Raw genomic sequence first — 16,470 nt, 5'->3', positions numbered from 1 at the left:
AACTCTTGAACCTTCACCCAAAGATCTTCATTCAAATGAAATAAATTCAATATAAATCTTCGAAGGCTTCTCTCTCTCTACGTATTTCACATCAAACTCGGACGTCGAACGCAGTGAATTAAAATCAATTCCGAATCCTTTGAACGTACGAACTAATCAAGCAAAAGGAAAATCTATGGCTTTTCATTCATATAGCTTTTCAGTGAAAAGAGCTGAGAAAATTGGTAATGTTTGCATGACTGCATGTAGGTAATAAAAAAAGCTTCAATGTTTACAAAATAATACCTACAAATAACTACGATGTATCATTTTTATTTTGACTATTTTTTTTTAGGTTTTCATTGAATTTTAGGAAAATAAATTACAAATTAGATGAAAAAAATGGATAAAAGATATTACAGAATATTACGAAAAACGACCAAATAGAAGCCTTATTTTTTCACTAGAAACGTATTGAGAAAATTTCAAATATTTCGTTAAAATATACAAAAGCCTCGTTCCTTAGCTATGTCTTTGTATATAAATAACGCAAGCATATGCTTCAATCGATGCATTTGCTTCATGTACAAAGCATTCAAAAAGAGATGCAAAGAGGGCGTAGTTTTCCCTTTTTTAAACTAATCTTTTTCGAAACTTCTCTGCTGATCCCAAAGAAAATTTAAAAATTCAGTTTAATAATTTTTTAATCAAATAAATAATTATTATTACAATATTTTTTTGTTTTATTTCAAGCCTTTAAATTGCAAAAAATTAAAAGAAAATTAAAAAATTAATAAGCTTCTTTTTTAACTTCATACCACCAATTTATCTATCTCTCTCCATGTTTCTCATACAAAAATTTAATGACTTTTTTTGTCATATTTCCCTTAAGCCCAATCCAATGCTAATGGTACCTTTATGACAGTAAGAGTGCTTGATTAATTCGTCAAGCTTTTATAACTTTTAAAAAGTTCCTACATATATAAATTAATAATCCCAGATTTTAAATTAATTTTCAACGAATTTTCACAAGCGAAATTCCCATTAAAGCATCGTCGTATACCTAATTTTGTTACATTGATAGACTACCGGAAAATTCAATGCATTTCAACATGAAAAGATAAATCACTTTATGTTAGTTTATCGCATGTATTTCTCGTTTGAAAGTTACACAAGTACAAGGAGGGAATGCTCCGCAAATACAGGAGAGATGGAGGGTCCTTTTATCAGCTGCAAAATGTCAAACTTTGCTGCCGTTCTACTAAATTTCCTTCGCTATTATTGCCTTTTGATTCCTTACCTTCTCAGCATTTTTCCTTTCCATTGGCTCACAATCAATGGGCATGGGGGGTAGATGGGGTGAATGAAAGGAAAATGAACACAGGAAGTTGCACCGAGGATGAATGGGGATGGACGACGAGATGAATGAATGTGGTTAACTGTTGCTCTCCATCTTCTCTCCCTCGTGCGTTTGAACTCAGGGTGATTAAAGGGGTTACCTCCTGGACCGTCTTATCCTTAAACACGGTATACACGGTGTTGACTTTGAAGTGCATTTTTTTAAAGAGAAACAATTTGTAGGCATAGTTTTAAAGCTTACTTTACATTTAAAAAAAAATACTTTTCATTTTATTATAAGAATATGTAAAGTAAGGAAGGACGGCCAAATTCGGATCGCTTTAAATATCACTTGAGCCTCAATTAGACAGGACCTTCTGAAAGATGCCGATCTGCCATAATTTAAGAAATTGAATTTAATTCTGCCAAATATTCAATAATTGCATTTAATAAATATTATAGGGACATTATGAAAAAATATAATTTAACACTTTGTAGGTTTGATGCGGAGGAATTAAACTTTTAAAATGTATTATAACTGAGATTGAAAAACTGATAAAGGACGTAACCGTGCTTCTCCAACACTAAAATAAATTTATTTATTAAAAAAAAATTTAATAAAAGAAATTTCTGGGATTCAATTCCAGTAAAACATAATAAATTCAAAAATCCTTTTAAGGAGGGTCTCTTTTAAGAGCTGATGAAATCAAATTTTTCTTCTTGAGGTTTGTCTTAAACTTGGTTTTCCGGTACTGGCCACATTTAAAGACTTATTATTGAAGAGTAAGAAAATCATTTCCCGCCATCTTGTGTGCGACGCCATTTTGAGATTTTCCTCAAAACACAAAGGTAGTTTTTTCTTAGGATCTACTGGATGGATTTTGATGGGGTAAAAAGCAAATGAAAGAGGAAATACCAATGCAGATTTTGATGTAGCGGAATTTTGAATTTCCTTTCTGGAGCTGAGAAAAGTGGAAAAACGTCAAAAATATCAGAAAAAAGTCACATTTTCCCACTTTTCTCAGCCCCAGAGTGGAAATTCAAAATTCTGGTACATCAAAATTTGCACTGATATTTCCTCTTTCATTTGCTTTTGACCCCATCAAAATCCATCCAGTAGATTCTGAGAAAAACCTACCTTTGTGTTTTGAGGAAAATCACAAGATGACGTCGCACCTAAGAGGGCGAAAATTGATTTTCTTACTGTTCAGTAATTAGGCTACAAATGTAACCAACATTGGAAAACCAAGTTTAAGAAAAACTCCAAGAAAAATGAAAAGATTACAATAAGACAGTTCCAACAATTTGCCCAAGAGACCACCTTAATGCATTGAAAATCTTCCGTGCACATCAATGACGCCACCCTGTGCGCACATTTAGTAGATGGGGGAAACTTTTTCTTCCGCATCGCTGAATTCACTGTTTTCTGTGGTGACCTGAAGGAAATATTTATTAGATTCTCCAATGTGGCTGTATTTGGAGGAGAATACGGCTTCTAAATTAAATCACCCCACATTTAATTTATCTCTCCCACATCCACCACCTCCGCCGTGGAGCATCCTTTCACTGAGGCGGGGGAAGATGGATTCTTTGGGGGGTGAATTTATTGCCGACTAACGTATTGCCTCGTGCAAGTCTCAAACTCAATTCAAACTATTAATTTCACTATTAATTCCACACGACGGAACGGAGGGAATTTTTGATTTTCCTCAAGGCACTATTGCTTTGGCAAATAGTTTCCGAATGGTAATTAAATATCGAAATTCTCTCTTTTTTTTTTTTCTCTCCACCATCTTTCAGCAGTCTCATTGAGCCAGCTACACGGGGGATGATTTTGTTGTGGGGCTAAAGATGAGGGGAAGGGAAAAGGGTGAGTGAGTTTAAGGACTCTTCGCAAGACTCATCCTGGTATAAAAAGGAATTGACGTTATTACCCAGAAAATTGAACTTCATAGTATATCTCCTTTTAGTTTGAAGATTAGATTCTAGCCAAGTGTGGAGAGAGTGAGAGAAGGAGAAGAAATAAAATAAGAAGACAGGGTACCTCATGCTCTTCTACAATTTCTTCGTGACGCCTCAGAGAGGCAGTCGTGTGGGTGTGTGTTGAAGAAATTTTCCTAGTCTTTATGTAAAGTAGAGTAATCCGTTTTGTTGAACATCCACACAGTTTACTTGACGTACCATGACGAGCCATCAGCAGGGAAACACACCCCCAACTGCCACGTCATTTAAATTACACGGAAGCCGACAATACGTTGTGCCAAATAATTCCCAAGGAGGAAATCTTCACTCCCACCCACCTACCCTTACGTCCCACTTAAATTCTCCCAAGTGCCGTATGTAGCATCCAAAGTATGCATTATGTATTAGATTTTAAAGCATTCCACCAACACCGAGTGATACACTGCAGATTGAAAGTGCTACATAAGTTGGACAATTGTCGCTTAATATCGTTTTCACTCCACCATCGCACCGGCTGTGTTGGGGATAATGCAATTTATTCCTTTATTACTCCATCCCCATTTTCTCATCCCCTTTCGCGTGCTTTACTTTATTTATTCAAGGAAACAATCTAATTGTGAATTTAAACCATTTTCTGCATGCATTAAAATTGAATTTTCACTCAATAAAGGAGAAAATGGTTCTAACATGAGAAAACATTCAATATAGATTAATTTATTAACCCTTGGAATGCGGAGCGGGGTTGTTGAACGACCCCAGCGCTATATTTCGTGCTATAACTCAATAAATATAAAAGATAGCGTTCCCATCTTTTGGAAATAAGTTCCTTGGGTATCTGAGGAGGTTGTGTAAAAATTTCAGCTCAATCTGACCACCACAAGAAAAGTTATTAAGAAAAATGTAGAAGAAGGGAATTCAAAAATTGGTGTAACGGTCATGCTGCGGAAAATTTAGAGCATAAACAACATAAAACATAATTAGAAGCATGTAAATGTGCAAAACAATAAAGAATATTCGAGAAATATTGCCATTTATCACGTTGCGGGAAGTGAGGCGAATGTGGGGAAGAGTGAAAAAAAATAGCAGTTGGGGTTAACTTTCTTGGAAAATTTCTCAAGAAGAAATTGTGAAAAAGGAGTGAAAAATGTTTTTCCCTAATATCTCCTTCTAGAGGACTATATAAGGAATCTATAGACACTAACCCGACAACTCCAGGTTGTATAATTTGGGAGAAAATTGGCCTTCTTTTTGGGGTCGTTCAACGACCCCACCTTCGCATTCAACGTAACTACCAAGGCCTCCGCATTCCAAAGGTTAAGAAAGGTAACTTCCTTAGAAAATAAGATGTTTAACTAAAAAAAAAATTAAAATTACTCGAAAAAAAAATTTACAAGTCAAATTATAAAATTGCATAAGAAGAAAAAATAAATTGAGGAATTTAGTTTTCTTTCCTTTTGCTCTTCTTCACATCTATTAATGGTTTCTCTAATTGATATTGATCTACCAGTGAGCATCTGTCGAAGAAAGGAGTACCCACCCGGAGTACAATGAGTGCGCTCTGTGTTGTATAAATATAGAGAAGTAATTAAATGAGGTACTTTCAGTTCTCCCTATCTGACCATGGGATCTCCTTCATTCGCTTAAGCGGCTGAATCTGCCGGCGACATGTACAAATTCAGTGCGGTAGCCCCCGCGGAGCCCCCCGCTCAAATTATATTTTCTCTGTGGCTTTTATGTGGTGGGACAAACGCGAAAAGACGCTGGTGTAGCCGAAAAGAGGAGCAAGGAAAGAGGGGGCGGAAGACTTTTAATATTTTGTGTGGGTTATATTGAATTTCTTTTTCATTCATTGCCATCGATTCTCCCAGGAATTGTTTGTTATTTGAAGGGTTTACACACAGGTATGTAGCTAAAATAGTGTGCCAGGAAATTCTTTGCATTTTGCGGTACAATTTTTTTTGGTTTCTTATGTTCCGTAAACGAATTCTTCTGTTTATCTTGTTTTAAAAAAAATGTTGAACTTATTGCACGAAATAATTTTCAAGTTATGCGTGTTTCATGAAACAATTTTTGAGTTTTATGTGTTTTACAAAATATTTCTTGAGTGCCAACGCATTACGAGAAAATTCACCCGATATTTGTGTTGCGAAACATAATTTTGCAAATGTTAGAATTTGATTCACCATAAGGTAAAGGTTGAGTCTACATTAGTTAAAAATTAAGTCACCATTTGGCAAAGACTGAGTCTACATTAGGAAAAAAAGCTGAGTCTGAATAAGAAGATTGCATCGCAAAGTCTTTTTTTTTTTTTTGAGTCGCAAGTAGGTAAATTTCCGTCAAAATTAGTTTCAACCTTTACATGTTTCGTGGAACAGCAAGTTTTTTGTACCTTCTATGTATGCGTTTTGAGAGAAATGTAAGGGATTTAATAACAAAAATTTTCCGATAATGCCCGTTTATTCTTACGAAACAATTTGCGAATATCTTTCACTAATTTATGTTTCTCGCAACTAGTTAGTTTTAGTTTGGTTTCGTTTAGACACTTTTTTCTTGGATTTTAACGTAAATATTTCAAACTTATTCATATCGAGATATTTTACAAAGTTACTTTCATATATATATTAAGTTACTCATGTTTTTCTTGGACATTTTTCAAGTTTCTTGCGTGTTGCGAAACATTTTATAAGTTTCCTATGTTTCAATAATTTTTGTTTCGATTCGTCTTCTATTTCTAATAATTTCCAGATTTTATCAAATCATTTTGGCAACTATTTATCATTTTTATCACTTTTCACAGTTTTTCCGTAAATCACCCAACATATGCTCCACTATTTTCATCACGGTACTGCACCTTCTTTGAGAGTTCAATATCCCAAAGATTCATCTATCGTCTCATTCACTTTTGCTGGATATTTCATTTGAGATTTATCATAAATGTATCTCCAATTTCAATTATCTAAATCTCTCTCTGCTAATTCCATTAATCATGTTGTATTATTTTCTACCATAAGATGCTCTGTGCAACCACGACTTATTAGTTGACTCACATTGTGTGTATTTGCGCCAAGCTTAGTCATTTGGGAAGAGATATTGAGGAAGAAAATGGAATTTATGCACATCAGCCATCTCCCTTGGAGAGATTCTTGTGTGGAGGTAGATGAATGAAAGGAAAAAGGAAAAAAAAGCGCAGCGACAATCCGCTCCTTTAGGAAACATTGAGTTCATTTAATGATATTTCAGTGGACACATCCCTATTAATTCCTGGTTTATTGAATTATTCCCTATCGATGGTCTTCCCACAGTTGGTGTACCGTCGATGATATCACCGCGTGATGCTTTTTTTTTGTTCTTTTGCAGTCGGTACAAAAAAGAGGAACATCTGCATTATTAGATATTGTTCAGGAATTAATGTTGTTAAATTTGCTATGGAAGCATCAACTGTAGACCAGAAATGCGATTAATTATGGAATTGTTATGGTATCGTATAGTGGTTATGTGCAATTCAATAGAAATGTTGTAATTAAACCACAGGACTCATCATCTATTCAGGATATTATGCAATAATATTAATCTACAATAATATCATCGTTTACTTTAATAATGCAATATAGGCATTTGAAAGTAAATATTAAGGATATCTCAGGTGGAATTAAAGTTTAACCACGTTTTGTAGACTCCACAGTCAAACCGTCGTTGAATAAACTAATTTATTTTTAAAAATACTTAAAAATAGAATTAAAAATATCAAAAACTGTTAGTATGATGAGACTTCGTGAAAAATTCTAAACATTTTCACCCTTAATTTAATGAAATAGAGCTCCTCATAAAAGCCCGCTTAACTTTTTCTTTGGGTGTCCGATTTTCAAAATTAAAAAAAAAACTCTGAAAACTACACTCTTCCGCTGTCCAAAACTGCCGGTTTGATTAAAATTGGTTAAGGGGCTGATTTTTGACAGTCGTTCAAGTGAACCCATACCAAAAATACCAGTTTCAGTTCAACCCCTATCAAAATTGGACGGATAAACCGATTTTCGAAAATCTACAACCATTGGAAAGGGGATGAATGTAGTTTTCAGAATCTGTGCTACTTTTTAAAATCGATTGCTTAACAGCCTGAGATATTGACGATTAAAATCAGGGGTACCTATCTTTAAAATAATATCTGAATAATAAATCTGAATAAAAATAAATCCGTCAGTTTCCCTATTTTACATAGAATAATAAGGAAATTCGCTTAAACTACAAAGTTAGACACTAACTAATAGAATAGGAATTTGGGCAAATTTTTACAAAGAAAATCGGTCCATTTCGTCGAAAATTGCTCAAATGTGCAATGTGGGTTCTTAAAGGAATTTTTATTTATCAAGATTTTTTCTTTCCTTCAATGTAGTTTTGTAGTTATGTAGTAAACATTTTGTTCGGAGACAGTCAGTAAAATGAGCGTCTTAGCGTTTTCAGCAACGCTTCAGTTTATTTCAAACCATCAAGCATTCTTCTTACAAAGGAAATCCTATGATTGTCCCTGTTAAAGCTGACCTAAAACGCTTAAAATTATCCCTTTGATCCCATCATTTCCTTCACTTAATTACTTCTGGCATGAGAAATGTATGCTGTAGATATTCTATTTAAATTTATAAATTGCTTGTTCAAAAGTTTGCAAACAATTGTTTCATTTTAAAATATAATAAAACTGAGGTTTATACGCAGGGAGTTATTGTGGAAATAATGATAATTTAATTGCAATTTCTAAATATTGAATTTATACTCTATGTACATTCATATAATGTGGGCATACATATAATTCTAATCTCTAAACAAATATTAGGAGAGTGTTGAATTTTACTACTTAATTGAAACAAAATATGTTTTTCATCTGTAGAGAGATGTAAATTAAACAAAAAAAATACATAACATACAGTACATATTATGTATGTACATTGTAGACAAATTTATTATGCGCAACTCACAGATTTACTACATAATATTGGTTTCATTATGAACTACAACATTGTTAACCCTTTAAGGTTTTTTGGGTCATACGCTGACCCAAAGGCTCGATTTTGAAAATATTTCATTTCGTATACTTATTTTATGAATATTGAGTCCAAATTAGTACAAGACCATGTCTTTACAATTACTGATCATTTTATGATCACAAAAGGACATCCCTAAGGACTCACAGGATCAGGAAGGACGAAAAACCGAAAATTTTTGAGTTGGGATTTTTTGCCAAAAATGTCTTATTTGAGCTCAAAGGAACCCATAAAAATTATTTTTAGTTCAATCAGCTCGCTAGATTAGTCGCGGACCTTAAAGAGTTAAACATATTATTCCCCTGGATATTCCTCTGTGGACAATATATGTGAAAATTTTCCAACTGAATATATAGCTACTTACTCATCCACATCAAGAAAATTGTCTGAGGAAGTTTTCATTGTTTGCATAAGACAATGGGGCAGTATCTTTTGTATGTCAAATGATTTGCCCATAGTCTGACCACAGTAAATTGAAAAGTTAATAAGACAAGGTATTAATAGGTCGTTGTCATAGTGCTTATCAGCTTGTAAAAGGGATTAGAAGTTATATATGTAGGTAAGCCTGAGTGTGAAACAATAGACAGCTCAGGTGTAGGGACCATAAGACCGGAGGATGGTGTTGAAAGGCCCAAAATCCATTTGATAGTTATTTTGAATAGCACAAGAAAAGGAAGATTGAGTCCTGCTAAGACATAGAGTAATTGCCCTGTAGCAATATTCACTAATTGCTTTGCATTTGTATGTCATTCATGACAGAATCGCAGGTATTGTTAATCACCTACGCTATATATGTACATAGGTCGACATTATGACTCTATTGATGTGATTGATATGCATTCACTTACGACAATGTGCATTGTTTAAAAATTCATTGAAACCATCCTGTTGACAAGCTTATTGCAGTCACAATGTAACCTGCAGGCTCTTTGCGGGTTATTTGAAATGTCATGCAGTAATCACAATTATTGATTAGCTGTCCTTTACTTTTAAATTCATTTTTATCCATGAAAAATTCCATAAAAATCTCACTCACTTCCTCTAAAAGAAAAGTGGGTTAAAAGAAAGATTTTCCTCGATATTTTTTCTCTTTCTCAAATTTTCCTGCCTTTCCTTTGGAATAAATGAGAATCTTATTACTGTATGCCTTCAATTTTCCCCGTCAGAGGGAATCCTTTGATCTGATGAAAGGAACAAGTGAGATGCGAAAAGGAAGAGCAGATAATAGGGCATCAGAATGTTCACATCAATTGCTTCAACTTCCGCATTTACGCACAAATTCTTTCGGCATCACAAACAGAAAATTCGCTGGAAAACTCCTTCTTCCCGTGGAAGCACATGCCTTGAAAATAACAATCAATACTCCGAGAAAATTAAGAATATTTGACAATAAAAGCGCCTCTTTTTTTTTCAATTTTCCGCTCATGGAAATGCGAAGGGAATATGGAGGTGTGAAGGAAGCAAAGTTAATTTAATTTTTTGTTTATCAATAAAGAGTTTCTTTTTTTTTTTTTATTTCTAAGGAGACTTTAATATAGCAAATTAAAGCACTTCTCAAAATAAATCTTTAATTTTTTATTTTTAAAATTAATTTTCGAATTGCGTATGTCGCAGACTTCTCAAAAAAATGGCAGAAAATGGGTAGCATTCCATGTGTTTCTGTTAGGTACATAAAATCTATGCTACCCGTCTGTAAAGGCAACCTACATATTTTATTTTTTTACGTGATAAAATCCGAAAAGCTTTTAGTATGGAACAATACAATAATTTTGCATTTTTTAGTAATATTCTAAATATTTCCTAATGTTTTATTTGTATGAGGCAAATTTTTCTATGTATTGTTTATGCAGATTAAAATAAATCCTTTTTCCATTAACAAATAAAAGCTCCAATAATGTACATACCTACATAAAATGTTGTTTTTCTGCCCCCTTCCCTTCCGTATTTGTACGATAAAAGCATATAGACAGTGGGTGCGTAGAGTACGTGTAAATGGAATAATTAAATACCCCTCTTGCTAAAAAAAAAACTCTCAATGTCTGGTTAAATTAAAATTCAGATAGAGAGCGTGCATTAAATTGCACTGCCGTGAACAAATATTCGTGGGAATAAATTGTAGCGCGGAAAATTGTCAATTGAATTTCATTTGGATTCTCCACTGTATGCTCTTTTTTGAAACATTTTCTACTAATTAAAATTAAATTTATTTTAATCGTCTGCACTGTGGTGCTTTTTTGATTACCTATATATGTCAAAAAAAATCCGTTAAATGACTTCTTTTGGTTTAAATTACACTTTAGCAAAGTTTTTTTTATGGATTAAAAAATTACATAATTTTTTATTACCTATTGATTAAAAAAAATTATCATTTAAATCACTTTAAATGGATATTCAAAATTAAATTTAAAAATATTTTTTGTGACATAGTGTTAGTTTTTTTAAAAAAAATTTAATTTTGTGCAAACTCACGAGATAGTCGACGTAAAATAAAATAAAAAATTACATACCTTTGACAATTCCCATTGATTCATTTTTAATTAAAAAATCAAGCAGAACAGAAAATCATCTATTTTTTATCTTAATATATAAAGCTGAAATGTTTGTCTGTCTGTGGCACATGAACTCCTCCTAAACGGCTGGGCCGATTTTGATGAAATTTGGTATGGGGGTAGAGGGGGTCAATACGAGTTGCAAGCGCTATATGGGATTCCGCCCCAACCCCCCTTTATAGCGCCCCCACAGAAAAATTGATTTTTTCCCACTTTCTACCTGCTGAAGGGTCAGATAACAGGATTTTTTATTTTAAAAATTTTTCCGTGTACCGTATTATTCATCCCCCCTACTAATATATACCCCCTTTTATAGCTTAAAATGGAGTTTGCTCACACGTGATTGGGGGCTCGGGTTGACTAGTAGGAAATATTTTTATTTGTTTTTTTATAATATGATTTTAGGCTATTCAAAAAATGAAATGAAAAATTTGAAAAAAAGTTCTGACTTTTAGAAATTTATTATTTTTTCTTATTACTTTTAACCCTTCGACACCATGAAAAATATATAACAGACCCAACAGTTTTATTTTTCATAACTTTTTAGGAGTCCTTGACTGACTTTTTTTGAAAATGAATTTCATTACAAAAAATTAACCCAAGAATTAACCTTTAGTAATGCTGTGAGCAAAAAGATTTTATTTTTCGCAAATTACACTAATCCAATCGCTCGAATGAAATTTTATGGATTTCCTGGTAGATTCTAATCTGTCTTCTGTTCACTTTAAAGAAAAATAAAAGAATTTTTAGTGATTTTTTTTCATTGAATTTATGCTATAAAATTTTTGAACAGCGATGTAAGAAATAACAATTTTTTGTGAATATTCGTTTTTTTTTTTAACTCCCACCCCTCCCTAAGGGTGAATATTCGTGTTGTAATATCAAAATTATTATTTTTTGGGAAAACTTCACTTGATTTCAAAATTTATCAAAAAATCAAAGAAAATCTTTAGCGGCCTATTTACTGTTCATCTCGCGCACGGCATACAGAAGGTTAATAACAACTAGATGTAAGAAAATATTGATTAAAGTTTTCAAGGTTTCAAAGTTCCTTCAAGTTCTACATATGGTGTGATTTTCAATGGGGTCTTTAGCCCATTCTTGGACTTCCCCTTCAGCAAACAATGTAAAAACAGTTGTTCCAACAACAGCCAGACCGGCTGCGATGTAAAAAATGATCTTCCACTCATCGGAATTTCCTTCCTGGACAATATATCCCGTGAGGATTGGTGAAATTATTCCCGTAGCAATGCCCACGGTATTGGAGATTCCAATTATGAGAGTAGCGTAGTTAGGAGCAAAATCCAGAGGGTTGACCCTTTAACGTTCAATATGAAAAGCAAAAGATTTTTCTTTAAATTAAGAATCAAATGAAAAACTCAAAAACAAAAGGAAAACTTACATGTAGGCTACGTAGATCATTGATGCGGAACCAACAGCAATATTGAGGCAAATAGTTATGATGGTGGGATCAGTTAAATTTGCCATAATAAACAAGAAAAATCCACATAGAAGCAAGCCAATGGATAAACACATTTTCCTCGTTTGCTCCGTTGTGAGTTTTCCAGTTGACCGGAGACGATCACATGCAATACTAGCTGTGAAAGCAACGATAATTTGTAAAATAAAGGGGGATGCAGCTAAGAATCCGGTTGAACCTAAATTATAGTGCAGAACATCATCAAGGTATGTTGGGATTTGTGTTAAAAATGTGCAAGTTATCCACAAATCACTAAATGCAGCAATTGTGACTGCATAAACTGGAGGTGACTTTACAATTTTCCTCCAAGGTATTTTGTGATTTTGACTTGTAACTGTCACACCGACATTTGCCTCAATGTAGGCTTTTTCCTCAGGTGAAATTCGGGGATCACTAGCAGGATCATTCTTAATGTAAATCATCCAAATAATAAACCAGACACATCCAAGACCACCTTGAAGGTACATAAAAAGAATTTCTTGTGAATGTTCTCTTAAAAGGGTTTAAAAAATGCTATAGCTAACCATACCTAGAACATAGAAAATACTCTCCCAACCGAGATGTTCAGCCAATTGTCCGGATAACATGAATGAAAATATTACTCCAGCTGTCGTTCCCATGATAGTAATTCCAGTGATTGTTGTTCTTTCTTCTTTTGGAGTCCAATGATTAATAACATCATAAACCGCTGGCACAGCGACGCCCTAGTTATAATGGATTTAAGTATTTAAAATTTTTCTTATTTGTAAAGAAAAAGTTGTGAAATTTTTAAATTTTCTTCTTTCCTATAATAAAGAGATTTTTATACCTCAATCAATCCCATTATTATTCTTATAGTGATGAGAGCATAAATTCCAAATTTAGCTGCAAATGGCGATAGTATCGTTAAGAAAGAACTTCCTCCAATTCCAATACCGAAAACCTAGAAAAAATTTTCAGAAAAATAATAAACTTTTCTTCACTTCAATTTTATTCAGGGGGTGACTGACTCAGAGGTCAATTCATGCCCCAATCTGGAGTCGGATACCCCCTAATTTAATCTGTATTATGTAACTCAGACAAGCACAAGAGAATGTGTCTCATTTTCATGATGATTCCATTGAAAAGTTACATAATTCGGAATTTTCGTGAAATCGGGAGTAAAATTCAATAAATATATAGTTTTATTGAGATTATGCTCACACAGTTAACTTACAATATGCCCTCGAAAGCGGTTAGCCAACATTCCTCCAAGGAATTGTGTGCAAACGCATCCATAGAAGAATGAACTGAGAACATATCCTTGTTCCTTTGAGTTCCAATTAAATTCCTTTTCTTGCACAATCGTCCCATTCTCATGGGTTACATTAACCACCTTAGTCATGGCTACAAGGGCCACACTGAGACTGGATCTGAAGGCATAGGAACTTACACAGCCCAAAAAACACATTAATGCTACGATTGATCGTCTTGTCTTTGCAAATTCCCACTTTACTAATTTTCCAAACACAATATTTGGTAAGAAAAGCATTTTTTTCTTTTAAAATTTGTCTTCTAAATTCTTAACTTTTAAATTATTATTGAAAATTGATCAATTGAAAACCTCAAGTGAGAAGTAGTTAGTCCCAAATTACGAAAACAACTGAGACACTTTAATTTTTACTATCAAAGTTAAGCTCACATTATTATATAAATGAATTTTTATGAACAAAAATCTCATCTGTCTACCGGAAGCTTTGAAGCATATGTACGCGTTTTTTGTTCATACATTTTTTATAGTTTAAGATGACAAAAAAGATGTTCTTTTAGCTGTGATTCTTTTTTTTAAATTTAACACGTGAATATTGTTTACTATCCATGCAAAATTTGTTTTATTTTTTTAATACATAATATAGAGGAGAATGACCGAAAATCGACCCTGTAAGGTTTTTCTAATCAATAATAAATTTTCTACTCATTGCACAGAAAAATATTCCATAATTAAATGCTTTTTCTTTCAAGGAAAATTTTAAAGGGGTAATCAAAATATAACAAATATTTTAAGATATTTGATGAAGCTTTTAATAATACTTTTTGAGGTAGATCTGTTCCAATTCTTTTCTCTTTTCTTACAATATTAAAGTTTTTATAAGTTTTTGTCAGCTGATGTTTATAATTCGTTCTATTGTCGTTTAATAAAAGAAAAAAAAACTAATGACTAATTGCTTTAAAAAACCGGAAAGATCTTTTAAGGGGTCCGAAGAAAATAATATTCCTTTAAAACAAGGTTAAAAAAAATTCCAAATTCTTGAAAGATTTTTATAGGGTATCTTATAATTCACAAATTGTAGGAAAATAAAAGATTTTGAGCTAAATCGACTCCCTTGTTTACAATTTTCTTATTAGCTTTTTTATGCTTTTTTTTCGTCTAATAAGGCGTGTAAGAGCACTTTAATTTACAGTCGTACTCAACAGAATAACATTCTTCAAGCTTCAGTCGACTTTGAGACTTTCCCGAAATACCGAAAATAAAGAAAATTGTCTAAATGGTTATATCTCTAAAATTATTGAATGACAAGGAAAAAAAATTAAAATAAAGCTTTTTGCCGACCATCACTGTACTCAATATTAGGCGACCTTACCCCACTGCGAAGTTTCTTCCTAAATACCCTCAAATAAATTCCTTTTCCGGAAAAATTTACCTCTGTACATATCCTTGCTTCCTTTGTCGTCTATGTAGATTTGTTATTTTGCTTTTCATCATTTTTTTTTCCTTTTAAAGGGGCCACATTAGCATTCCTTGTGCCCAGTTGGTGTGTAGCCTCAGTGTTGGATCGATGAAGGAGACAAATGGTAAATTTATGCTGAGGAAGTGAATTGTTCACGAAGGAAGTCAGCAATAAGGAAGACAAGTGGAGGGACTCTATGTTTGTATCCCAAATGAGCCACTATTCGTATGTTAATTAAGGCGAGGAAAGAACGTTGAGAAAAAAAAACGATGCACAAACTTAAGCCATAATTCCCCACTCAGGTACACCTCCTTCATCTAACGCTGATGATGGCAGGAAGTGTGAGACTTTCTCGCTTGGATGTAATTTAAGCGGAGTGTGTAATGAGTTCCGTATTCATAATATGACACCACTTGTGCATCTTCAATCTCCTCCAACATTACCGTCAAAATGATACTGAGACAACAGAGTTATGCTAAAAGTTTTGTGAAAATATTTTTACCGGAACCCTTTTTTCCCCAGAAATTTTCTCTTTTATCAAAATAAATTTAAGAATATATTTACTAGGGGAAAATGTCTCAAATTATACTCTAAAAGTTTCCAAATAATTAGAAATTAGGAAATTAGTTTGCAAGAACTTTTCGTAGAACCAATATAATTCTAAGATGCTTCCTGTGTCTTGCATCTCTTGGATGAAGATGGTGTAGGTATGTATGTATTTAATTTATGATAAACTACATGTCTTTGTCTAAGAACAGACAACTCCAATGCAGAAGAGCTCAACAAGCATCATTTGATGTTTATAGATGAATAATGCCTCTTATGTTATCCTAGTGGTGCAATTTTACGAAGCATTGATGGGTTAAATGGCGTACAGTGATGCAAATTTACACATTTACACACAATACCCATAATATTTTCCAAATATTGAATTAACTTCTCTCCTGCGTATGCTGTAAATTGATTCTTCTTCGTTGATTGAAGGGAAAAGCCTCGAATCAATCAATATTTGTGCCGAAATTGAAGCGCATATTCCGCCTTCCTTCAGGTGTGTTGTTTTCCCCTTTTTATTGGCTTCATTCAATATAAGGTGAGGGCTCAGAACTCAAGGGGGAGGGAGAATGGTGGAAATAATGTCAAGGATAGGAAATCGATGGCCTCAATCAAATAGAAAACATCGCTGATGTCTTACATTTGAGGGTGAATTAGTGTGCTATCTCTTTTCAAAGAAAACAATATTTTCCTTAAATAACGTTTGAGTTAAAGTTCTTTCTAAAAAAAAAAAAACGAAGAAAACATAAATTTTCTTTTGACCGACTTACGAGAGCTACCGCCACTGTAACAGGGTCATTTTTTTTTCTATAATTAAAATTAAATAGACTCCGAACTCCGAAAGACTAGATTTAGGCCACTTTTCTCAATAACCAACTTAGCCGTTTTTA

The 16,470-nt window shown here is 33.3% G+C and overlaps 2 protein-coding genes across 2 annotated transcripts in view; both read right to left on the bottom strand.

Annotated features, from left to right (window-relative positions):
- The window catches only part of LOC129795731 (40S ribosomal protein S10b-like), a 575,051-nt gene that overhangs the window by 312,162 nt on the left and 246,419 nt on the right, over window positions 1-16,470 (bottom strand). The gene's annotated exons all lie outside the window — the stretch shown is intronic.
- Window positions 11,915-15,345, bottom strand: LOC129794439 (sialin-like). The gene is made up of 6 exons (XM_055835190.1): window positions 15,308-15,345; window positions 13,537-13,732; window positions 13,150-13,263; window positions 12,871-13,045; window positions 12,264-12,795; window positions 11,915-12,179 (listed from the first exon to the last, which is right to left on the bottom strand). Exons 1-6 carry the CDS (start codon window positions 15,343-15,345, stop codon window positions 11,915-11,917), a joined length of 1,320 nt encoding a protein of 439 aa, XP_055691165.1.

This window comes from Lutzomyia longipalpis, chromosome 4, assembly GCF_024334085.1.
Source record: "Lutzomyia longipalpis isolate SR_M1_2022 chromosome 4, ASM2433408v1".
NCBI classification, from domain to species: Eukaryota; Metazoa; Arthropoda; class Insecta; order Diptera; family Psychodidae; genus Lutzomyia; species Lutzomyia longipalpis.
The sequence above is the reverse complement of the archived record's forward strand: the minus strand, read 5'-3'. Positions and strand labels throughout refer to the sequence as shown.